This window comes from Triticum urartu, chromosome 7A (genome assembly GCF_056163025.1).
Source record: "Triticum urartu cultivar PI428250 chromosome 7A, HENAU_Tu73, whole genome shotgun sequence".
In the NCBI taxonomy this organism is placed as follows: domain Eukaryota; kingdom Viridiplantae; phylum Streptophyta; class Magnoliopsida; order Poales; family Poaceae; genus Triticum; species Triticum urartu.
Genome location: NC_141879.1, coordinates 103897562 through 103924195, shown reverse-complemented (window position 1 = coordinate 103924195; position 26634 = coordinate 103897562). Strand labels below are relative to the sequence as shown.

The 26634-nt window shown below is 43.1% G+C and overlaps 2 protein-coding genes across 2 annotated transcripts; both read right to left on the bottom strand.

Annotated features, from left to right (window-relative positions):
• Positions 1-13221: 13221 nt before the first annotated feature.
• PAC1 (20S proteasome alpha subunit C1) lies at positions 13222-14228 on the bottom strand. The gene has a single exon (XM_048685882.2). The coding sequence runs from the start codon at positions 14108-14110 to the stop codon at positions 13358-13360; it is 753 nt and encodes a 250-aa protein (XP_048541839.1). The 5' UTR covers positions 14111-14228; the 3' UTR covers positions 13222-13357.
• A 2064-nt stretch (positions 14229-16292) lies between these two features.
• LOC125519840 (putative LRR receptor-like serine/threonine-protein kinase At1g53440) lies at positions 16293-24768 on the bottom strand. The gene is made up of 17 exons (XM_048684616.2): positions 24373-24768; positions 24116-24278; positions 23937-24008; positions 23354-23425; positions 23013-23084; positions 22800-22871; positions 22642-22713; positions 22266-22337; positions 22110-22178; positions 21432-21500; positions 20311-20376; positions 18740-18808; positions 18595-18639; positions 17854-17912; positions 17249-17637; positions 16977-17163; positions 16293-16820 (listed from the first exon to the last, which is right to left on the bottom strand). The coding sequence occupies exons 1-17, from the start codon at positions 24488-24490 to the stop codon at positions 16630-16632; spliced, it is 1857 nt and encodes a 618-aa protein (XP_048540573.2). The 5' UTR covers positions 24491-24768; the 3' UTR covers positions 16293-16629.
• Positions 24769-26634: the final 1866 nt, after the last annotated feature.

The following is a 26634-nucleotide window of genomic DNA, read 5'->3' as shown; positions in this document are numbered from 1 at the left end:
ATGTTGAATACTATGCTATAAATAAAAAACTACAATCAACATGCACGAAATTCATGGCTTTTGAGCAATACATACCTTCTAGGCGTTTTGTCGAACACCTAGCGGGCGCCGAGCAGCAGCGGGCGCCGAGCGGCAGTGAGCGCGCGGGCGATGTTCGTTGGCGGGCCAACACGCGTGCGGAGCGGCGGGCCTAGAGGGGGGCGGAGAAAGCGCGCGCGGGGCAGGGATAGGCCGGGGAAGCGCCGGAACGGTCGGCCGGTGGCGCGGTCGGCGGCGGCGGCGCGGCTGGAGGGGGGTAGGAGGTGCGAGCGAGCGCGCGAGAGTCCAGCGCGCGGGAGCGGGCGCAGCAAATAAGCGGCGCGCGATTGCGTTTCGGCCCGCGCGCTGGACTACGTATGCCGCGCGCGCGGTTTTCGCGCGTCCGCTGGAGCAGCTCTTCCGGTTGCGCGTGCGCTAAAAGAGGGGATTTTGCGGCGCGGTGCTAGTTTGGCGCGCCTGTTGGAGATGCTCTTACCAAGTGACCACAAATACAGTTCATTTCCATTTTGTCTAGATGAACACAACTATGTACAAGCACTAAACGGATTTTCAAAATCATACTATATCTAGAGTTATTTGCTTCATCAAATCCCCTGAAATGCTTGAATAATGTTGATGTTATGCTCCCAAATTATTCAACGGAACACAACTAACTAATCAGTAAACCGGTACAAAAGAGCAATCAAGAACCCCAAGGCAAGGTACGTACAGGATAAACATGTGATTGGGCCATGGGAGGCTACCAAAATAACTTGGCAAGATATGGTCATCGTAGAGAAGTTCATACAAATCATCCAAAGATCATGTCTTATTGTAAGTAGCTAATTTTTTAAGGAACAGAGTGAAGGTGGAAGAAAAGGTTGGTAGCATACAATGCTTCTACTATTTCCATTGTCTGATCATTGTTGTTGTCTATGATTACCTAGAATCACCATAGAGCAACAATAAAACATGTGACCACCAAGATTCCAGCCTACAATTTTACGCGATGTTTTATTTATGCAATCATACATAATTACCAGCTTCTCCATGGGGTAAACTAGATGGTGCATAGAAGTATTGAATCTATCCAAGGCTCTAAACTTTATACCACACGTCCCAACCACCAGAACCTCCTTGCAATTTGGGCTGGTTCACTAAACACACTTGATGACAACAGTGGTCAAACACATACTCCCTCGACACTTACTTTGGGATGGACGGAGTAGATTTTATAAGCGCATTATTCATATTCCCTAGTCACAATAACAAACAAGCATGGGACCACTAGTAGAAAACAGAGTTTTGGTCCAGGCCGGGTCAGCCCATTAGTCCCGGTTCAGTCCAGAACCGGGACCAATCCCGGTTCGTGAGCCCAGGGGGCCTGCCGGGCCACGTGGGCCATTGGTCCCGGTTCATCTGGACCTTTTGGTCCCGGTTGGTGGGATGAACCAGGACCAATGGACCTCGCTCCTGGCCCATCACCATTGGTCCCGGTTGGTGGCTTGAACCGGGACCAAAGGCTCCCCTTTAGTCCCGGCTCATGTCACCAACCGGGACCAATGAGGTGCCTATATATACCCCTCGCTCGCGAGCAGAGCACCCCAGTGCTCTGTTTTTCTCTGGCCGAGGTGGAGAGGGCTTGGTGGTGCTCTAGCTCACCTCCTATGCACACAAGGTGTTCGATGGAATGCCCGAGCCACACTACTTAAGCTTTCTCCTCTCCAAGCTCGACCTCCAAGCTCCATTTTTCATAATATTTGTCTAGGTTTAGCGGTCCGTCACGCCCCGTCCCCATCTTCACCGCCGTCGATCACCCGCGCCGAGCTCATCACCGGCACCACGGTGGTGAGCCTCTTGTTCTTATCTTCTTTCTGAAAGGAAAAATATTCTTACTTGTATGTTTACATAGATACTTGTATTATTTTCTTACTTTTATTATTGCATCTTATATAGTGCGATGGTTTTGGTATCCGCCCCCGTCGGCCCTCGTCCTGTCTATGATTCGGATGTGGTATATATATTATCTTTATAACTATTGGTTCATTTATTGTTTATGAAAATTATGCCGACCAACGTGACATAGATTTTATTTATGTAGGATGTATGTGAATCGGAAATGCCAACCGACCCTACTGTCGAGAGGTTAAATTTAGTTGAAGAAGAAAACAATTTGTTGAAGGAAAAAATAAAAAAAATTGAGGAGGAGAAGATGATATTGGAGTTGCATGTTGCGGATGTCGTCGATGATCACAAGATCAAGATGGATGCAATGCGCTTGAAGATTAGAAAGATTAGAAAATATGCCAGTCATACCGAGGCTTGGTATTATTATGCCGTTGGATCAATTGTTACCTTGGTTGTGATTATGATCGCATTTGTTTTCGCATTGAAATGTTTTACATAGTTTCAATGTATGGTTTAATTAATTAGATGCTCTGGAGAGCTATATGTTGTTAGATGAGAACTATGTATGCACTTTGGTTTTAATGTGATGATGAACTTCTATTAATTTGGACACTTAATTATATATAATGCACGCAAATGAACCGGCAATGGATGTACGGTGACAGACACACCTGCGAGTACATTAAGGGCGTGCATGAGTTTCTCGATGCGGCTGAGGCAAATAAGCAGAATGGTTTTATGTGTTGTCCATGCACTGAATGTGGGAATACGAGGTCTTACTCTAACCGGAAAATCCTTCACTCCCACCTGCTTTACAAGGTTTCATGCCACACTATAATGTTTGGACGAGGCACGGAAAAATAGGGGTTATGATGGAAGACGGCGAAGAAGAAGAGTACGATGACAACTATGTGCCCCCTGAATACGATGATGCTGCAACGGGGGGAGCTGGTGAAGATCAAGAGGAACCAGACGATGTGCCCAATGATGCTGCAACGGGTGAAGCTGCTGAAGATCAAGAGGAACCAGACGATGTGCCCGATGATGATGATCTCCGCCGGGTCATTATCGATGCAAGGACGCAATGCGAAAGTCAAAAGGAGAAGCTGAAGTTCGATCGCATGTTAGAGGATCACAAAAAAGGGTTATACCCCAATTGCGAAGATGGCAACACAAAGCTCGGTACCGTACTGGAATTGCTGCAGTGGAAGGCACAGAATGCTGTGGCTGACAAAGGATTTGAGAAGCTACTGAAAATATTGAAGAAGAAGCTTCCAAAGGATAACGAATTGCCCGACAGTACATACGCAGCAAAGAAGGTCGTATGCCCTCTAGGATTGGAGGTGGAGAAGATACATGCATGCCCTAATGACTGCATCCTCTACTGCGGTGCATACAAGGATCTGAACACATGCCCGGTATGCGGTGCATTGCGGTATAAGATCAGACGAGATGACCCTGGTGATGTTGATGGCGAGCCCCCCAGGAAGAGGGTTCCTGCGAAGGTGATGTGGTATGCTCCTATAATACCACGGTTGAAACGTCTGTTCAGAAACGAAGAGCATGCCAAGTTGATGCGATGGCACAGTGAGAACCGAAAGAAAGATGGAAAGTTGAGAGCACCCGCTGACGGGTCGCAATGGAGAAAAATCGAGAGAAAGTACTGGGATGAGTTTGCAAAGGACCCAAGGAATGTATGGTTTGCTTTAAGCGCGGATGGCATTAATCCTTTCGGGGAGCAGAGCAGCAATCACAGCACCTGGCCCGTGACTCTATGTATGTATAACCTTCCTCCTTGGATGTGCATGAAGCGAAAGTTCATTATGATGCCAGTTCTCATCCAAGGCCCTAAGCAACCCGGCAACGAAATTGATGTGTACCTAAGGCCATTAGTTGAAGAACTTTTACAGCTGTGGAATGGAAACGGTGTACGTACGTGGGATGAGCACAGACAGGAGGAATTTAACCTTAAGGCGTTGTTGTTCGTGACCATCAACGATTGGCCCGCTCTCAGTAACCTTTCAGGACAGACAAACAAAGGATACCACGCATGCACGCACTGTTTAGATGACACTGAAAGTATATACCTGGACAAATGCAGGAAGAATGTGTACCTGAGCCATCGTCGATTTCTTCCGACCAACCATCAATGTCGAAAGAAAGGCAAGCATTTCAAAGGCGAGGCAGATCACCGGAAGAAGCCCGCCATGCGTACCGGTGATCACGTACTTGCTATGGTCAATGATTTACACTACGTAATCTTTGAAAAGGGTCCCGGTGGACTAGCTGTTCCGAATGACGCTGAGGGACACGCACCCATGTGGAAGAAGAAATCTATATTTTGGGACCTACCCTACTGGAAAGACCTAGAGGTCCGCTCTTCAATCGACGTGATGCACGTGACGAAGAACCTTTGCGTGAACTTGCTAGGCTTCTTGGGCGTGTATGGGAAGACAAAAGATACACCTGAGGCACGGGAGGACCTGCAACGTTTGCACGAAAAAGACGGCATGCCTCCGAAGCAGTATAAAGGTCCTGCCAGCTACGCTCTTACGAAAGAAGAGAAAGAAATCTTCTTTGAATGCCTGCTCAGTATGAAGGTCACGACTGGCTTCTCGTCGAATATAAAGGGAATAATAAATATGCCAGAGAAAAAGTTTCAGAACCTAAAGTCTCATGACTGTCACGTGATTATGACGCAACTGCTTCCGGTTGCATTGAGGGGGCTTCTACCAGAAAACGTCCGATTAGCCATTGTGAAGCTATGTGCATTCCTCAATGCAATATCTCAGAAGGTGATCGATCCAGAAATCGTACCAAGGCTAAGGAGTGATGTGGCGCAATGTCTTGTCAGTTTCGAGCTGGTGTTCCCACCATCCTTCTTCAATATCATGACGCACGTCCTAGTTCATCTAGTCGACGAGATTGTCATCCTGGGGCCCGTATTTCTACACAATATGTTCCCCTTTGAGAGGTTCATGGGAGTCCTAAAGAAATATGTCCGTAACCGCGCTAGGCCAGAAGGAAGCATCTACATGGGCCATCAAACAGAGGATGTTATCGGTTTTTGTGTTGACTTCATTCCTGGCCTTAAGAAGATAGGTCTCCCTAAATTGCGGTATGAGGGGAGACTGACTGGAAAAGGCACTCTTGGAAGAGACTCAATAATATGCAGGGACGGATATTCTTGGTCTCAAGCACACTACACAGTTCTACAGAACTCTACCTTGGTGACCTCGTATGTCGATGAACACAAGAACAGTCTGTGCTCCAAACACCCGGAACAGTGCAACGACTGGATTACATGTGAACACATCAGGACTTTCAGCAGTTGGTTGGAAACACGTCTCAGAGGTGACAACACTGTTTGTGATGAGTTGTACTTGTTGTCCAGGGGACCATCTTTGACTGTATTGACTTACAAAGGATACGAGATAAATGGGAATACATTTTACACGATTGCCCAAGATCAAAAGAGCACCAACCAAAACAGCGGTGTCCGCTTTGATGCAGCAAGCGAGAGCGGAAAGGACACATATTATGGTTACATAGTGGACATATGAGAACTTGACTACGGACCTGATTTTAAGGTCCCTTTGTTTAAGTGCAAATGGGTCAATCTGTCAGGCGGCGGGGTACAGGTAGACCCACAGTACGGAATGACAACAGTGGATCTGAAAAATCTTGGGTACACTGACGAACCGTTCGTCCTAGCCAATGATGTGGCACAGGTTATCTATGTGAAGGACATGTCTACCAAACCGAGAAAAAGAAAAGATAAGGAAGCGAATACATCATACGATGAGCCAAAGCGCCACATAGTTCTTTCAGGAAAAAGGGACATCCTGGGAGTGGACGGCAAGACAGACATGTTTGAAGATTATGAAAAGTTTCATGAAATTCCTCCCTTCAATGTCAAGGCTGACCCAAGCATCCTGATAAACAATGAAGATTATCCATGGTTACGGCGCAATAAGCAAATGACACAAGCGAAGAAAAAGTGAAGACTTTCTCCCGCTACTATTATGATGATACCATGCCAACTTTGTAACACACGAACATGCTATCATTGTCCGTTTTGTACATGCACATGCTATGTGGGTGAAATTATGATACCATGCCAACTTTTAACTTTTTCAGAGTTCATTTGAAATGCTTTCATGTCGTATGGTTCGGCCCTCGTAATACCATGACCATTAGTCCCTGGCCCATGCCAACTTTCAACTTTCTAAAACTAATGGCACTAACAGAAAGTTTATAATTTTGCTCCTCGCCCCTGGCCCATGACCATTAGTCCCGGTTTGTGCCACAAACCGGGACTAAAGGGTTGGTCCTCGTTGCGGGTAGAGTTTAGTCCCACCTCGCCAATCGAAGGGGGCTCACACCGGTTTATAAGCCCTTCCCTCTCTGCCTGGTTGAGCTCCTCTCAACGTGAAAATAGATGCCCTAATAGAAAAAAGTTTAACCTAAATTCATAGTGAATTTCTCTGAAATTCATAGAAATTTACTATGAATTTAGGTTGAATTTTCTCTATAAGCGCATCTATTCTCATTTTTTTAGTAAGTTAATCACAAACTTGTGATTCAAACAATTTTCAAAGAATTCAAATTTTAACTATTCAAATTTGAAAACTAATGGCACTAACAGAAAGTTTATAATTTTTCTAAAACTAATGGCACTAACAGAAATTTTATAATTTTGCTAACCTAAAAGCAAATAGAATTAAAAATTAAAGCAAAAAATAAAATAAAATAAATAATGCAAAAAACAAATCAAAAAAACAGGAAAAAAACTATTTTTATAGTAAAGTTAATCACAAAATAAAATGGCACTAACAGAAAGTTTATATTTTTTCTAAAACTAAAAGCAAAAAAGAATAAAAAAATAAAGCAAAAAACAAAAGAAAATAAATAATGCAGAAAACAAAACAAAAAAACTGGAAAAAAAATAGCAACAATAAGTATTTTTGTTGTAAGTAGAAACAAAATAAAATAAATAAAGCAACAAAGAAAACAAAAAAACAAAAAAAAAGTGTTTTCAAATTTGAAAACTAATGGCATTAACAAAAAGTTTATAATTTTTCTAAAACTAAAAGCATAAAGAATTAAAAAATAAAGCAAAAACAAAAGAACAGGGCATTAGTACCGACCCTTTAGTCCCGGTTCAGGAACCGGGACAAAAGGCCATTACGAACCGGGACAACAGACCCTTTTTCTACCAGTCGACACAAAATTTATAATTTTCACCAATCATAAGACAGCTCATTAGAGAAAGAAAATATCATTAACCAATCGACATAAAATTAAAATGCATAATTGTCAAATAGTTTGGTTTCCACAACATAAACATAACTGATTAAACCATCTAAAATCATCTCTAGGAGATCCTGTAAAAGGCCTCGGCCTTTATAATAACCGTTAGTTTACAGTTTGTGTCAAAAAAACTGATCCAAACAGATCCCGCATATTCAATTAAACCATAAGAAAAATAGGGCTCTCCTATATGAGAACCCAACTAGTACCTCATCTACTATATCTAAATAGCTAGCCCCCACTACTAGAAATTCTCTGTCTTCTCCTTGCGCCACATCACCCGAATTAATTTAGCCATTAAATATATTAGATCAGTCTACAATAGCCCTCACATATACATGTTGAGAGCCGCCACCAAGCGCACGAAGTAATTGAATGCATGCAAATATGCATGCAGCAACTGACTCAAATGTTTGCTTTGGAAAGAAAACAGACGCATGCGTGTAGCTCGCACTAATGCTCCATGAAAGGAAATTGAGGCATCCATGCATGTTCTAATTCGTTTTGCTCCATTTTGGACTTATACATCGAGATTCACATTTATTTATTTTGTCCAAATGTTGGTAAATGAATTATCTTGCTACGGGAGAAACGCAACACACTAACTAGGTTGATTAGTTCAGCGAAATTTTATTGCACAATTTTTATTTTATACAAAAGCATTCGTCTAGTATCTTCAGTTTTCGGGGCCTTGTTTCAGCTCCCACTAGAAAACGGCTGGCTAGAGGGAAGTTTTAGGAGCAACCGCTCTAGCCCCTGCGCTACCGCCGCCGCTAGCCTCGCCGGTAGCTCACCGTAGCACCTCCCTCGACCGGCCGCGTGTCTCCATGGAGCAGCCAGAGCCTCACACTGCCTTCGTTCCATCAAAGCGCACGAGGCACGGCTTGGCTGTGTCTGCCCCGTGCAGGCGCACGAGGCAGGAGGTTGGCGGCGCGATGCAGGGCTTAACGCGAGATGCGGGCGTCAGGTCCGGCGGCAGCCAGCCAGAATACGGCGGCAGCGGCGACGAAACTGAGGCGGAGGACGGCAGATCTGGTTGGGTGTGGGCGAACGTGGCGGATCCGGGCTGCGCGAGCTGTGAGCTCCCTGTCCATGGCGGGTTCGGTGCTCCTGTGTAGAGAGAGAAGGGAATGCGTGAGAGAGAGAACCCAGGAGGGCAGTGGAAGAAAAAGGAAAGGAGGGAAGGAGGAGGTGCTCGTCGCCGGCAGCGAGGCACTGACGAGGCATCGGTGATCTAGGGCGCCTATTGTAATTTACATTTTGCTTTTAGGGTGTGTTGTGCTATTTTGCAGGACACAAACATCATACCGTGAAAATATTTTGTGTTATACCCTAAAATGATTCTATAGTACGAGTTTTTACAAGGTCTGCTAGAGATGCTCTAAGAGCTGGGCGTCACAAGCCACAACAAACCAGCACATCAGGACTGAGACGCCAAAGGTGATTGTACACCATAATAACACGACATCTCCAATCAACTTATCACATGATACTTATACGAGTCAGGCTACTAATCATGTGTCCGCTACATGTAATATCCACGGTTCGTATGTGTATGGTATAATCATATCAAAGTTGCGTGAGCATATGACACGGTAAAGGCAACATGATACGTGTACGACGTCATGCTAGTAATCACGTGTCCCTAGATGTAATAATATTTATGATTCATATGCGATGGTACAATCATATCAAAAGCATATGAGTATATGACATGGTAAAGATACGATTCTGCCATAAGAGGCCAAGATAGCCAATCAAACCAGCTAGAAAGAAGTGGCGCATGTGCTGAAAGTGAAGAGAATTGTGTGTGCACAAGCCGATAAATGCATTGCAGTGAGCTTCTGAAGCACCTTCACATCAGCAATTTCTGAAGGATAAATATAGACATTACAAGTCTCTTAGTCATGTTCCTTAATTATGATGAATGAAGATCATCCACAATATTCAAGAAGTAGCGACCACGTCTCATCTGAATGAGTTGTGTAGGCTTGAGAAGCATCGACATGCGGATGATGCCCTCGCCGACGGATGTATTACACGAATGGTGGCCAGCTGCCAGGAAGCGGATCACCAAGGGGCACCGAAAGGGATTTGATTCGCTAGTGCTATTGATCTGTTGGAGCATTTGGAAGCAAAGGAATGGGCGAGTTTTTGGTGGCCATGGCATTAGCAAGGAAGAGGAACTCTCCACGAGGATTTATCAAGAGCTGCAACTTTGGCTAGCGCCAGGAGCAAGGAGTGTTCAACACTTGTGTGAGTAGTCATGTATGGTAGGAGTAGGAGTGGGAGTCTCTTTGGCTTCGCCGACTTGTGGTGACGGCCAGAACAATCCTCTTGTAATTATTTCTCCTTTCTATAAAGCTTAGGTACGCTATTGACGTATTCTCAAAAAAGAAAGCATCGAGGATCATTTAACTGCTGCTATGTTCTACTCTCTCTATTCCAAATTACTCGTCGTGGTTTTAGTTCAAATTTAAACTAAAACCACGACAAGTAATTTGGAACGGAGGGAGTACCTTCCAAGCTCCACTGGAGCCGGTTGGGCGTTCCATTCATAGGCCATCAATCATGAAGCTACAGTAGGAACCGAGAAATCCGGATTTCCTATCCCCAAACTAAATTAGGATCTAGATGAGCAATTAACCAATCTGAAAGCACGTGTTATGTTGCATCTTAGAAGGGTCCGCCCCACCGGCTCATGCAACACCTCATTATATTGTCCCGCAAAGTGTAATTCAAAAGATAAACAAAGGTATTCGCTTGGAATCTAGCAGCTTTATATTAATATTATTAAGTGACTTGTCCACGTGATCCTGCACAATTCTTGTCACTCTGCTTCCGAAAAAAAAAAGAAAAAAAAACTTGTCACTTGGCGGCAACGGCCGTTGTTGGAATCAGCTGGATATATGCTCTCTTCTCTAACGAAACCATGGCATCAGAAATGTACGCATTTGGGTAGACTTTAGATATGTTCTTCCTATTGGTAGACTATAGAAATGTACACGTATATCATCCAGATCTTGTGGCCATTCAGAAATTAGGACTGCATCATCCCTAACTTCACGTGATTCAGAAATCAAACATGAAGAGAACCATGTCAGAGAAACACGAGTTTCCCATGGCAGCAGCAACTGGACCAGGCCAGCACCCCAGAACACTACTCAAGCTGTAGGAAGAAACCGTTTGAAAACACAGCACACCGGAACACAACGCAAGCTGGGCTAGAAACCGTTTGAAACCCAGCACCCGAGTAGCGATCCCGTTGGGGCATAATTAAACATAACAGATCTTATGAACACAGGCGCGATATGGAAAACTGGAAATAGCAGACAAGATAAGCCGGAATTTGTACAACACTGTACAAAAAATCTTGACAGCACTCAATCACTTCCACTCGTACAATAAAATTGATTTTCAGAGCAACCCAAACAACCAAATAAGAAAAGGATGCCCTTAAATCATATTAAGGGCAAATGACAGTATACCTCCACCCAGCTGAAATAATGTTTCAGATTTTCCCCACCTCACAAAGTTCGGGGCAAAACATTAGCCGAGCCACCTCAAATAATAATGCTTCAGTACCCCACTTCACGAAGTATTAATCACATTCATCTCCGAGGTAATACAAGGTAGATGAATATTTTGGTGTGAATCAAACTAATGGGCTGGAGCAATTAGTTGACCCCCCATATATATGTCAACGTCACATGGTTGTACAACAAGTATTGCATGTGTAAGTACATTCATTTTATTATTTCCAAAAGGGGGGAAATGCAATGTAAGTTGAGGGATGATCTTGTGTACATCTTGCACAAGTTCTAATCCATATGTGATATTTGAGGTCAGTTCTAAAACTTCATTGCAAATGTCTATTAATGGTTCTTCAAGCACCAACAATGATAAATATGAGGAATCAAACTATGCAGCCTTCCTGGTAATAAGAAAGGTAACCAAATTCAAACTAGGACGTGAATGGTTGTACACATATGTCACGGTAAAGACAATATGAGACATGTATGATGTCACACTGGTATTCATGTGTCCCCTGATGTAATATCCATCATTCATATGTGTATGCTGCAATCATATCAAAGACATATGAGCATATGACAATGTAAAGATATGATTCTGCCATAAAAGGCGAAGATAGCAAATCAAACTGACTAGAATAGAGGTGGTGCATGTGCTGAAAGTGAAGATAAATGCGTGTGCACAAGGCGATAAATGCATTGCGGCGAGCTACCGAAGCATCTCGCATCAGCAATTTCAAGGGATAAATATAGTTCCACTACAAGTCTCCTAGTCATGTTCCTTAGTTCCACTACAAGACTCTTAGTCATGTTCCTTAGTTATGAATGAATGAAGATCATCCACATATTCAAGTAGCGATCACGTCCTATCTGAATGAGCTGCATGGGATTGAGAAGCATCAAGAATTATGCTACTGCTGGAATGAACTGAGTGCGAGGGATCCGAGTCTTCCAGGCCCCTTCATAGGAGCCGGATGGACGTCCTTCATCCCTCAGCAGCAATGGCCTTTGCTACGTCCCCATAGGTTTCCTCTCCACAACAATGGCAGTGGCACCATTGTTTGTCAGGCAAACTTTGAGCTGGGTATGCTTGCTTCTCTAGCGAAATCATGGCATTAAAATGGCCACAGCGGCTCCCCATACAGTAGGTAGACTTATGAAATGTACCCATATAACGTTCGTAACTTCACATGGTTCAGAAATAAAAACATGACGAGAACGAGGACAGATAGATAAACATGAAACTCTACTGGACCCGGCCAATACCCTAGAAAACAACTCAGGCTGGAGAAAGAAACTGTTTGGAATCAACACTATGCAGGGCTGGAGAAGAAACAGTTTGATAACTAAGCACTCCAGCAGCAGTCCAATTGGGGCACTAATACTTGACAGATAACAGGTCTGATGAGCACAGCAGGGTTGCAAGCATTATATTGTTAAAACTAGGAATAGCAGGCAAGAAGAGCAGGAATTTTATGAAGCACTCAACTAAAACTTGGCAGAAGCACTCAGTCACTAGTGCAATAATATCGATTTTAACTGTAAAAGCCCCAGGTCGCAGAATTGAGTTCCTTAACAAGTGAAATACAGTTCATTACCGTTTTGACCAGATGAATACAAGCGCTATAACGTGCATACAGATTTTCAAAATCAGACTATATCTAGTGTTACTTGCTTGCATCAAATCCCCTAAAATGCTTGAATAATGCGGAACTGATCAGAATTCAGCACCCATATTTGTATGAAATTTATCTAGAACTGACAGACTGCATAGCAGCATGTTATGCTCCCATGTTGTTCAACAGAACACAACTAACTAATCAGCACACCAGTACACAAGAGCAATCCAGAAAATCCAAGGCAAGGTACATACAGGATAAACGTGCAATGGGCCCATGGGGGGCTACCAGAAAAATTGGCAAGATATTGTCATCATGGAGAAGTCATCAAAATCGCCCAAGGATTATGTCTTATTGTAAGTAGCTAATTCTTCAAGGAACAGAGTACAGGCTGTAAACAGTTGGTAGCATACAATGCTTCTACTATTTCCATTGTCTTGCTCTAACATGATCATTGTTGTTGTCTATGACAACCTAGACATAGAGCAACAAGAAAACATTTGACCACCAAGATTCCAACCTACAATATTATATGATGTTTTATGCAATCATCATACATAATTACTAACTTCTCCATGGGGCAAACTAGATGGTGCATAGGTATTGAATCTATTGAAGGCGCTGAACTTTATAAACACAGGCCCCAAGCACCAGAACCTCCTTACAATTGGGATTGTTCACTAAACAAACTTGATGAGAACATGGTCAAACACATAGGTTTCACTGCAGTTTTCTATAAGCGCATTCTTCCATATCCCCTGGTCACAATAACAATCAAGCATGGGACACAAGGATCACAATTTTCGCCTAGCACAAGACAATCCATCAGATAAAGAAAATACCAAGCATGTTCAACATAAAATTAAAATGCATAATTGTCAAATAGTTTGGCTTAAAACAACAGAAGCATAACTGATTAAGCGGTCTAAGAGTAGTAGGCATCACAAGCCACAGCAAACCAGCACATCAGGCCTCAGGCGCGGGCTGCGTGAGCCCAGCCTTGGCAAGCAGCTTCCCCATGGCGTCAGGAGAGCACACCTGGTACTGCACCTCCCCAGTGCCGGGCTGCACGAAGACCTCGGCCAGCTCCAGCTTATCGGCAGTCAAACTAGTGGAATCCATGGTCTTGCTGAGGACCTTGAGGGCGAGGGCGACGGCCTCCTCGCGGGTCATGCCATCCTTGTAGTCCTGCTTGAGCATGGACTGGGCGGCCTGGCTGTTGGCCCCGACGGCGGCGGCCTTCCAGCCGCCGTAGTTGCCGGAGGGGTCGCTCATGTAGAGCTGGAAGCCGTGGTTCTTGTCCCACCCCGCGAAGAGGAAGGAGACGCCGAAGGGGCGGAGGCCCCCGAACTGGGTGTAGCCCTGCTTGGTGTCGCAGAGGGACTGGACGAGCTGCTCGACGGGGATGGGCTCCTGGTAGGAGAGCGCGTAGCGCTGGGCGTGGAGGCGGGCGGTGTTGATGAGGATGTTGGCGTCGGACATGATCCCGGCGACGGCGCAGGCGAGGTGGGAGTCGATCTTGTACATCTTCTCCGCGGATCGGGAGGACTGGAGCAGCTTGGAGGTGACCTTCTTCTCGCCGACGAGGACGACGCCGTCGGCCGCCAGGATCCCGAGCGCCGACCCGGCGTTCCCGATCGCCTCCATCGCGTACTCCACCTGGTACAGCCGGCCCTCCGGCGAGAAGATCGTGGTGCGGCTGTCGTAGCGGCGAGACATCTCGGCGGCGGGGAGATCGGCGGAGGGTCGGCGGCGGCGAGGGAGGGATTCCGAGGGTTCGGGTGGGGGATTTGGGGGAAGTGAGGAGGAAGCAGAGTCGGGGGGGAAGGTTAACGAGGGATCTACTTGTAAGGCAAGTAAAGAGGAGGGTTGTGGTTTGGGTTTTGTTGTAAGTTTAGGGGTGGAAACGAAAAGGAGATCTGCAGGAAGCAAATTCATCTCGAATTCCAAAATTCCGAGCTAATTTTGTGTAATAAATAATCAATGTTTATTTCTATTCTTTTGGCCAGAATCCTTCCTTTCTTCATTATATGAGACATGGCAGTACAAGAAACATTAGAAATAAAAAAATTACATCTCGTAGATCATGTAGCGACGACTACAAAGCAGCGAGCCAAAGGCGCGCCGCCATCATCGCCTCTTCTTTATCGAAACAGGACAAAACCTGTTGTACTAGACAGCCAGGAAGTTGTTGTGCTAAGACCCCGCAAGACCGGCACACCAGAATAACAATCGATGTCAATGAAGAGAAGCTTATATTAAAAGAATTCAACATGTAGACACACGAACGAAGACTGGATCCACGGAGATCCGACGAAACCAACACTGCCCGAATCCCATGAGATCGGCCGAAGACACACCTTTACAGGCCCTCTGACGACATCACACCATCGGGGTGGAGCTAGGCGGGGAAGGCCTTATTCCATCTTCAGGGAGTCGTTGCCGTCTCTCCTTTCTAAGCAGGACACAATCCTAATCGGCCTATAAAAACCTTAAAACAAAGAAGGAACCCTCCTGCTAGCAAGGATGAGGTCAATTGGGCCTCCATGGCCCTAAGGCCCCCGAAGCCTCAATAGATCAACGGGAGGTGAAGAAACCCTAATTGGGGCAGTCATGAGAGGAGGCCGAATCTGATACAAGAAATCGTTAATTGGTACTTCCTCCGTCCCATAATATAAGAACTTTTTGACACTAGTGTAGTGTCAAAACGCTCTTATATTATGGGATGAAGGGAGTAGTTATTTGGTTGGTTGGCGAGTAGGGATTAATAAACTAATCGGCAAGTTAATCGGCCATTTTAATTAATTGATCAGACGATTTATCAGTTTATCGGCTACTCGATGACCCTACAAGTAGGGATTTATCGGCAAGTTAACTGGTTAATCAGATGAATTCTTAAATAGGGGTACAACTGTGCATTTCATCAATGTTTATTTTACCTGAGAACTCGGGTAAAAGAAAAGACATTTTTGTTCTCCCATGGTAATTTGGCCTAAATTTGGAGTTGAAAGTAGAAATGAATATTCGTGTATAAATATTGCATTGTGGCAATTACAATACGAAATCACCAGTTACTCAATGAAACTATTTGCTACAAAATAAAGAAAAATACATGCAAAATATCAACCATTAGAAGATTTTATTAGAACACGGGAACATGCAAAACAAAGGACTGAAATGCAATAGCATGCTAAATACCATAGGAAGTGATGACATGGAAATAGCAATGATAGAAGTTATCTGGTTGCACCACAAGGAGAAAACATGCATATCTTTTAAAACTCAGTGCATGACATAAGAGTATTGCCACCGCTTTTGCCAAAAAATCATAATAACTCACCGCTTCTGCGACAAGCAAGTGGTTCGTTGGAACTGGCGGTGAGCCCAACTGGGTAGACATGGCTGATCTCCAAATCAATGTAATTTGTTACTCACTTGCCGCAGAAATGGTGGGCTTTTATGATTTTTGGCACACAAAAAAAACAGTGACAATTTAGCCCAGCCACAAATGTGATGGTTTTGAGCAATTTACTTCTTGTCAAACAAAGAAAAGTTTCAAGGGTCTATGTAGGACAACAATCCATAGGAAATTCAAATGTGGCGTTCCTTCCATACTGTTAGAAGGGAGAGAAAGGTTTGGTGAAATAGTTTTATGTATTGTTTGAGCCTCGTGGGCATATATATATATATATATATATATATATATATATATATATAGGAGTACATTATCTATTTGAAGTACAAAGCAAGCCAGAATATTTCCTAATCTAACCTATGTTTTCTAATACAATCACGTTACTCAACACATACAAATATCCTCCGGAGGTGAAGAATTCAATGGATTGAAATCCTACAACGGTCCGAACTCTGGACTGCAAGAGTTTCACATGAAACAAGTCAATCAAGCAGGTACAAGAAATTCCACATTCCAAAGAACACCTCAAGGTGTTAATTACTCATTCAACAAGGCAGCACTACATGGAAATAAGTTTGAACGAACAAATAAAGAATGGAGATGACTAGAGTGGTCCTTACAAGTTACAATCGACGGGTGGAAAACAAAACAAAGCTACAGACCTAAAATCCTGACCGTAAACCGAACTGTACACCAATGTTGCCCTCCTCTTCATGCTACGCGGCAGTTTCCTGTACAGGCGTCCATGTTCCCCAACCAAGCTCCGGGAAGATATGATACAGTACATAGGCTAATTCACATGCTATGCACATCTCAACTCCCCTCATGCATTTGGATGCTTTACCAGCGCAACCCATTTCCACCAGAGGTAAACGACGGACGAAGAGATCACCGCCCCAGCTATACACAGGGCTGCAATGCCTGCAACCACTCCTCTTCGCTTGTCATCATTACTTGGCGCAGACACTGGCCGTGCTGGTGGGGGGCTGTTGTTCGGCTTTTCAGGACAAAAAACTGCAGAAAAATGAGCATTTTATCCTTGTCAGCCAATGTACTGTCCCGATTGCCTACTGATGCTACATTCATCAAACGCAACCTCTGGATCGTATTGTCACATAAACAGAGAGTGAAATAAGCTGAATACAGTATATGTAGTGTGGATATACTTACCTCTTATTGCTGACACCAGAGGCCCATAAGCTCCTTCATATGGAATACAGCATGTGCCTCGTCCACTCCAATACAGATGTATCTTAAGTACTGAGTTATCCACAGTCACTTCACGAGTTATGTTTGTGGGTCTCCCGAACCCCCCTGCTTCCTTAGTAATGTCAAAATCTCTCTTGATATTCTGATCCTGCAGTAAATCAGACAATTTCAGTTTGGCTGATATGAACTGGAGGCATTAAATGTCAAAATTTTGAGAGAGAGAGAGACCAAACCTGAATATCAATGTTAAACAAGCGCCTTCCTGTCCCATTATTTAACTGGCTATCAATAAGTATCTCTGCGAAGAAGAGTTGAACTGTATATTTCCCATTCAACAAACCAACCGCATAGTACGACAAAGCACTTGTTGATGTCCTTGCAGTTTCATAGAGATCAGGCATGTCTGTCCCCAGAATAACTTGAGTTGTACTTATGGTACCAGGTCCAGAAGAGTTAGTAAAAGGATCAGAACCCACATGGCTAACTATCCATTGCCTGTCAGTATTAACATGAAAGCCTGCTGCCCCAAGGATACTGGTGTCATCGTCAAACGTAATTGGCAATGGATCTGAAGAAATCCTTTGCTTGCCGCCACAGTTTACAGCGAATGAAGTTATTGGTTCTGCAAATGATGACCAGATGAGGGATGAGTAAACATTTGTGCGGATTTTAAAAGATTTAACAAGTCTTTGATCTTAATAACTATAGAACATCACAGTATGTACACCAATAGAATATAGTAATTGATGTTATTAATACATGATAAATTGAGTACTGGAAGCTAATAGCAAGAAATGCGTCTTCAAATATCAAACAGTGAAGATTTGTTATAACTTACTAGTGTTGAACTTGTTGCATTCTTTCATGTGGAGACAATTGAGGAGAGTAAGGTTCTCACTGCATATTAAAATTCAATGCAGGGTGAGAAAATGAAGCAGGACATTATTAAAATAACAAAGTTTAAAATTTACTGCAAATTACAAGGACAAGCTCAGGACTGTATACAGAAGTACTAAAAGGCCGCCATCAATGCTACCACTTCTTTTCCGACATTACCCTTGTTGAAAATTTCCTAAATTTTCCAATCATTCTATCCCAGGATGTTCTCTAAAATGCAAATATAGGCCAAACTTGTAACAAAATTCTACTGCATATGTAGGCCTGTTGATCTACAAAGAAGGAAAAATCGGTAGCACTTTGGTCTCCTCTTTCACGGCCCTTCCATTCTCCAACATATCTGATTATTTCTGAAGTGCGTCAAGAGAAAAGAGCAGCCGCAGCCTTACAGGAGCGAAATGATTGCATTATTTAATATTCTTGCTGTGGACAAAAAATGAATGCTGAAAAGCATACATTAAATGTGGAAAATGAAATGGTATTCAATCAATGGTGTTACATAAGCTCTCCCATTCAAATATGATATGTGCCCACCTTCTCAATCTTTAATAACAGGCAGCAAGAGAAGATTCACAATAACAAAAATAAAACTGCTGGCAAGAAATAACAATGGAGTTGTTACTTGTTTGATCAACAGTATCAAAGCACGACCACTAATCAAATTATTTAAAATATTGATTACCTGTTGATTGTTCTGCTTGCATCAATTGAAGTCCCGATATAGTTTCTACGCAGGAGAATATGTTTGCAAAGAAATAAGTAATGTTGCCAATTTAGCTATTAGCACCAATGCCTAATATAATGAGTAAAAGTAAGGAAATACATACATTGACCACTTGCGATCAGGGGGGTTGTTAGGAAGGTTTCCATTAAGTAAAGGGTTATAAGAAACATCCCTGAAGAATTTAAAACAATATTCAGAAGAGTTAGACAGGTTCAAGACCAGACTCCATTGTAGAAAAAGAATTGTAGGCTGATCTTGAAGAATTAGATGACACCATCGAGCCAAAAGAAAGCACATAATGGAACTGTAATGCCCCAGTCTTGATTTCGAACATATTGCAGTTGAATAATTCTGAGATTGCCCGTGTAATTTTATATATACTATTATGTCGTGCTAAGTTGCTAGCTTGCTACCACAAATCCAATTCCTACCAATCTCTTGCAAATCTCCTTGATTCAATCACGGCCACTCATTTGACCGGTTTTGACATGGGAGGAGTCCGTTAAGAGAGACCTGAAGGATTGGAGTATCACCAAAGAGCTAGCTATGGACAGGGGTCCGTGGAAGCTTGCTATCCATGTGCCAGAGCCATGAGTTGGTTGCGAGATCTTATGGGTTTCACCTCTAGCCTACCCCAACTTGTTTGGGACTAAAGGCTTTGTTGTTGTTGTTGTTGTTCAATCACGGCCACTCATTTCTAGTTTCTATAGACCACTTCAGATCCAGTAGTTCAAAGATCCCATGTTTAATATATGCCACTATCTCAGACAGTGGCGGAGCCAGGAAAGTTGAATAAGGGGGGGCCAAGCGTTGATTAGCTTTGTTGGGGAGGGCCGGCCCTTCAAATTACACTATTTTAGCAGGAATTAATCAGCTACTGACATGCATATTAGCTTGAATTTAAGGATGTTAGGGGGGGGGGGGGGGGGGGGCAGGGCCCCTGCTGGCACCCCCCTGCCTCCGCCACTGATCTCAGATGTTTTCTAAAAATTGTTTAGCTGTGCTACGTTCCAAGTTTGATCTGTAATATCATGTGCATGTTAGGGGTATAAGTGGTTTTGTAGTCTAAGTCAAGGGTTGTCTCTTCTGTTTCATATATTATAACTTTGGGCCTTGATGCAATACAAATATCCCATTTGCGCAATCTCTCTCACGGATTAACATGGTATCAGAATTCAAGATACGTCAGAATCCATGTTAAATATAACCTGAGGTGTCAATATTTTCCACACTCCAATACAAGGACAGTCAATATGAACAGATGTGATGCACCATTATTAAGTCTGCAGCTAAAAAAAAGGTCCTATTCATTCGAGTACAATGGCTGCCCCATGCTACGGAAAATGGATGTACATGATACTCCCTCCGTCCCATAATATAAGAGCGTTTTTTACTTATATTATGGGACGGAGGGAGTACATGATATGGAAGAAGTTTATGTAAGATTTTAAAGAAGCGTTAGACAAAGTATGTTGTCTTAAAAAGCAATAGAACTCAACTGCATGTATTTTAAAGTTCAAAAAAAGAATAGAGGCCTTTTTAGAAACTAAAACGGCACTCTAAACTAAAGCTTAGTTGAGAGGTTTTGGTAAGCCACAGTCCATGGGGAATCTTTGATATAAGCAAAAGGTATCCATCAGCAAGTACAAATGCAGAACAAGTGAACATACTTACAAACCACGGGATGATTGAAACATTTCAGAAGGCAGAGGTCCACTAAAGTTGTTTTCACCCACATATCTAGAAGGATGAAAATTTATTAGATAAGTGGAACAACAAAAGTGATAAAGTCCTAAATTTGACGCACTGACAAAAACTTGGAGAAAGTAGGTACAATAGCAATAAGATTACAATAAAGTGCTCCCATCCCACCCAAGCCCCAATTCATTTTCTTTGCTATTAGTGCATATCAAAATGTTAAATGAGATACTTAAAGCTTGGTTCATTTCATCAACCAAAGGATAAATAGACCATGATACACCCAAATTAACTTAATCAGGTTGTGCCAATATTGACTAATTAAGTAATTATCACCAATAGACATAACACTTAACAGAATTGATAGTATCTTCCCATAACCTGAAGTCATATTGCTATGACCTTGCATGACTAATATTCTCCATTTGAATCAGATAGTAATATATGTATGCCAAACTAGACAAGGAGACATGCAAAACCAGGGCAGAAACACAAGCCAGCAAGGCACCTAGTGTGGAGGAGATTGATATTGGAAAGGTGCAATGAAAGACATCTGGCACCTATCTTCGGTAGATGCAGAGCTATGAGGCCAATATTACAGTTTAAAGGTCAACAATTATATGCCTTGGAAGTTGCAAGAACTCAAAATTGTTGATTAATTGCATTCTTCTTAGAAACAGGCAGGAGGGCTGTCTTTTCATTTAGACGAAAAGAATTAAATTTGTATTGTTTCCTGAAGAAGGGGAGAGCCTTGGCGCAGCGGTAAAGCTGTTGCCTTGTGACCATGAGGTCACGGGTTCGAGTCCTGGAAACAGCCTCTTGCAGAAATGTAGGGAAAGGCTGCGTACTATAGACCCAAAGTGGTCGGACCCTTCCCCGGACCCTGCGCAAGCGGGAGCTACGTGCACCGGGCTGCCCTTTTTATTGTTTCCTGAAGCAGTTTGCTCTATGTGCACAAGGTTTTCTAAAATTTCCTTGAAAACACGACCAACTTTATTAGGCAAATAAAGGTTAAAAAACTTTATTAGGCAACTAATCTACCCCTAATTCAATTTACTTTTGAAGTTGCAAAATGTAAGTCCGTAACTAGAACTTACAGGTAGCTTAATCTCCCATAACGACGCAATGGTTCTATTGAGCTTGATAAATTGTTTGACCTCAAATCTCTGCATATATAAGGCAGCCACGAACTTGAGAATTAGGTACAACTATGAAATACCAGCAAAATGTATAAAATTTAATATGAAGGATTTTACTTATGAACAAAAAAGATCCATCTCATGCATAGCTTCCTCCAGGCATTACAGCAAAGCTAAGAACAAGATAAAATAGATGTGGCTGCATAGGGAATTGAACATTTTACTATTCTCAGGTCTTCCATTGCCCAAGATGAAAACAAATGTTCAAACACATTTAAAATGTTAAAATGAAAAATTCAACATCTGAAATAGTTGTCCGCCTAACATAGACTACATTGCAAGTTAGAAGGTATGCCTAAATACTGTTCACAGTGTTTCATTTACTAAACCAATAGCTTATTGATGATTGACAATGGATGCTGGAGATAGATAATATTAAGATTTATGACAATGGCATCATACGAAATCAGGCTAGAAAACAATGTCTGGAACTATAAAAATAGTAAGATTTAAGACAGTAGCAGCATATTATAGGGTAACTGTCTAAAATATTATCAGAACCATAAAGAGTTATACTACTATCAAGCATAGCTAAACAAAAGCAATGCCTTCAAGCAGAAGTTTCAGAAAACCCACAGGTATGTTAGATTGGGTAGATTTGGGGGGTTACTAGGAAACTGGCCAATTCCACATTTTCTCAGTGATCTGCTTAACATAAAAAAACATTAGTAAATAATAATTATACTGATCATGGAACCAAAGTATAGTTCAGTATGACAGTTGCAGACGTACAATATTGAAATATTTGCCCCATCTGCTATGAAATCGAAAGTAGAATTTCCACCATCAAGATCACCAAGCATCCTGCAAAAAATTCCCTGTTAAACGCAAGGCTATAAACTATTTATTAAGATGAAAAACAGATTCATGTGTCTTCTAACAAATTGTATGTCACTGATTTTTCGTATATATAGTCCTTTTGTGTTACTCCCTTAAGAGTATGATAATGATAAAAATAAATTGAGGTCACTACTATATTCTACTCCCTCCGTCCCAAATACTTGTCTTAGATTTGTCTAGTATCTAGACAAATCTAAGACAAGTAATTTGGAACAGAGGTTGTATTATTCTTTGATATTTAATAAGTTAAACCACCAGAGTGACTTACAGAATTTTCAGATTGGTCAACTTAGAGAAGTTTTTTGGAATAGGCCCTCGAAGTTTCGTTCCATATATTCTCCTGGCAAGACAAGTGCATTAGCTTAAGAAGACTGCAAAGAAAGAAGTAGTTGTACCTAATGAAAATAAACAAGTACTCATACATACAGATCTATGATATTGGTAAAATTCGCAATAAATTCTGGAAGTTGCCCTTCAATGTAATTATCGAACATCCACCTGCATAAGTAATTGCAAGGTCATGTAATCATTCTTTTCAAACATACTCTATATAATGTACTACCCTCCAGATTGACTTAATCCAAATAATTAGATTTCTACTTAGTATATAAGGAAGTAAAGGAAATGAGGCATACTTACAGGGATTGAAGACTCCCCAAACGTGAAGATTCATTAGGTAAAAGCCCACTGAGTTTGTTGTTGTTGAAGTGCCTAGCTAAGTGAAGATCATTCAGTCAGCTATAATAAACATAATAAATATCTTCGCCAATGTATAGAGTTGCAACTGAGACAGTCTGAATACAGACTGTTTCTGCAGTATAACTAATTATTTGTGTAAGATGTAACAAACATGCACTAGTTCAGCAACATGAACTTGCAATGCAGGTATAGATTGATGATAGATACAGGAAAACTTAACAATGAAGTTATACAACAAATTTACAATCCCATTTGTAAGGGGAGGTAAAAGATTTCATCACCATGTTTGTAGTTTGGAGAGATTGGCAACTTCTTGAGGTATAGAACCACTTAAGTTGTTATTGCTCAAATCCCTACAGGAGGAAATGATGAGTAAGTGGCTATCAATCATATTGATAATTCTTATCACCACACAAGTGTAGCCTCTTTGCAGTATTGATGCTAGAGGGTATAATACAAGAAAGAAAAAAAAATATGTTGTTGCTAAACCAGGTTGCATCAAATTTAAACAATAATAGTTGGTTCTGAAAGTAGAAGATTTTGTGTACATTTAGACAGGTTCCATACTACCTAATCATTTTCGGAGTATATGTTAGGCATGGAGGCCTTGGTTGTATACCTAATCTTTTCAGTAACCACTATATATTCACCCGCAAAAAAAAAGTAACCACTATATATTCTGCAGTAAACCATTATGAATTTACGATGCAAGAGCAAACTACTGAGTGCTTAGTCAGACGTAGTAACTGATATGATGCACATTCCAACCAATGCTGTGCATCCATGCTCCTACAGCGGGTTAATTCTAGCATTCCCTAGAGTAAGCAGTTTGCACAGTAACAGCCATCAATGCCACAAACTCACAGAGAGACCAGCTCCGTCAAGCTGAAGAGCTCCGGCGGGATCCCGGTCAGATTCGGGAATCCGGTGACGGTCCTGCATCATCCAGAGCCACCCGTCAGTCCACACGCAAAGAGGCGCCTGAAAACTTGAAAACTAAACGGCCAGAGGCTTCGAGCGAGCGAGGAAGAGGGAGCACGAACAGGTGCGTGATGCGGCACACGGGCGAGCCGTCGCAGCGGCAGCCGACGGACGCGTTCTGCGCGAAGGACCCGGGCCAGTCCCGCGTCCCGCACGGGTCCCCCGGGCTCGCCGTCGGGCCGTACCGGAGACCCCACCGCTGGAACACCGCGAGCAGGGCGGCCGCTGCGAGGGGAGGAGGGCACGGAGAGAGATCTGTGAGGCCGCGGGCATTTTACCGCCTTCCAATCCGGTAACGAGAGCGGGAGAGCGGATTTACCGTCGGAGGCGTCGGTGGACTGCTGCGGGGACGGGGGGAAAGGCTGGCCGGGCTGGGCGGCGGCGACGGCGAGGCCGGCGAGCGCGAGGAGGAGGAGGGGGAGGGGGAGCGGGGCCATGGGAGTGGGGAGGCAGGGGTTGACTTGGGGCGGAGGAGGAGGGGTGGGAGCATTGGGGAGGGAGGAGGCCCTCCCTTGGGGTTTTGGGGCGTGGGTTTGACCTCGCGCCGTTGCGCGGGTCTGGGGAGCACGAGCGGCAGCGGAGACGAGGTCGCGGACGGCCGGGTCTCGGGAGGGGGCTGGCTGCCTACCTCGATCGGGGGTCGGACTCCGGCCGGCCGGCGGCGGCGCTGGTCTGAGCTTTGTCTGAGCAGCCTGTAAAACGAGCGGAAATGGAAATGGAAAACGCGTTTTGTTGGGTAAGCATTTTACTCCTTTTTTTCTTCTCTTTTTTGCGTGAAAGGGCAAGCGTTTTACTCGTTGACCGGGTAGTCAAACTTTTGCTCCGAAACAGCCTATGGACCCTCTTTGATTGGCAGAGACTGTTGCATGTGCCAAATAGAAGAGTGTGAAAACACAGTAATTTTACAAAATCACTCCCTCTGTCTTAAAATATAAGAACGTTTTTGACACAAGACGGAGAGAATAGATTTTTTTTAGGATCAAAAAATTATATGTTCGATATAATAAAACACATTATCATAAAAGACATAATGAAATAAAGGTTAAAACATATAAAAATAAGATGGAATCAATACTATGCTACTTATTTTCTTAAACCATCAGATCTATTTTAAAAGTTCACCGGAATTATAAAGCATCTCAAACATAGATAAAATTACATTGAGATTTCGAGACCACTGAGCGACCACTACTGCCGAACGAACTGCGGACACGATGTTGTCACCACTCCCTTACCGTAGTGGGCTTGACCTTGTCGATGAAGCCGGAAAGTCTCTATGCACATGACCCTAAGTCCTAGCGGCATGGAGTTGCAGGCACCGCAGTTGAACCCTTACATAGATTTGAAGCACCTGACACCAAATCTTGCCACATGACGAAATACACTAACCTTGCCGACCCTAGGAGATGGCAAGAATCCACGCCGAAGCTTCGTTGACTACGTCTAGGCAGACAGACTCGGGGATGATTGAAGCTCGGTAGACAAACTCGAAGAAGAAGCACCGACATCCGCCCGAGCGCTGCATCTGTGAAGACTACTAACGGAATGAAGGCACCAGTTTCCCCTTCATGCCACCGACTGCCAAAGCGACAGGCAAAGGGGAGGCGAATCCACGGGCTCGTTGGTGAAGTACGGAGGGGGAGAGTTTACCCTGTTGGTCTATAATTAAGTATATTTTTTGTTGTTATTATATACAATGACAGAGCTACAAAGAAAATATTGGGCCGACCAAGTTAAAGAAGAACGGTAAAACTTTTCAAATTTTGAACAATATGTAATGTACTGATTTTATTAGGCATAGTCATTACATATATGTGTGCCTTTTGCTCTCATTGATTACTATATAAGAAGACTCACACATATACTACTCCTAAGCAAATAATCAATACTCCCTTCATCCGTAAAAACTTGTCCCAAACTTGTTTCTCAAATGGATATATCAGCACTCCATTTTTAGGTCCTTCTTCAAGTTTTGTTAGGGTTTATGTCCTGCTCAAGAAGACGAGATGGCGGCGGCTTCTTGAAGATGGAATAAGGTTCTCCCTGATTAGCCCCCGTTTCGGTGGTGTGTCTAGCATCGTCGGAGGTCGAGTGGAGGTGTGTCTCCGGTGGATCTCGCGAGATTCGGTCGGTGATTGACTTTGGTGAATCTGCTTGGATCTGGTCTTTGTTCAAGTGTTTTCATGTTGAATCCTTCTGATCTAAATTGCTCTTCATCGGTGATGGTTGTTGTTCTGGTGCGTTGGTCCTATGGAGGCTTAGCACGACGACTTCCCTTTTGTCTACAACAAGTTGTGACCAGCTCCAATGAGGGAGGGGCGATGACGGCGGTGTGTCTTTGGCTTGCATGAGTGATTGTAGTCGTCGCTAGGTGGTCTATGAATCTAGATGTAATTTTTTAATATTCTTGGTGTTCGTTGTACTGCCATGATTGAAGATTTGTATATTTGAAGTTTCTTGAAAAAAAAAGGACCCACAAAACAGTAGTGTGTAAAATCAATCATAAAAAGGACAACCAGAAAGGAAAAATCTACACAATTCTGATGGAGAAGTTGACAGGGGATTTGGCTAATTATATCAT

Bases quoted from the DNA above. Each gene is read 5' to 3' on its own strand.
- PAC1 (XM_048685882.2), bottom strand. From the start codon at position 14,110: ATGTCTCGCCGCTACGACAGCCGCACCACGATCTTCTCGCCGGAGGGC.
- LOC125519840 (XM_048684616.2), bottom strand. From the start codon at position 24,490: ATGGCCCCGCTCCCCCTCCCCCTCCTCCTCCTCGCGCTCGCCGGCCTC. The intron at 18,809-20,310 runs GTAAGTATGTTC...TAAATTCTTCAG, and splicing joins TTTCAATCATCCCGTGGTTT to GGATGTTTCTTATAACCCTT. The intron at 17,913-18,594 runs GTAATCAATATT...TTTAATATGCAG, and splicing joins GCAAGCAGAACAATCAACAG to TGAGAACCTTACTCTCCTCA.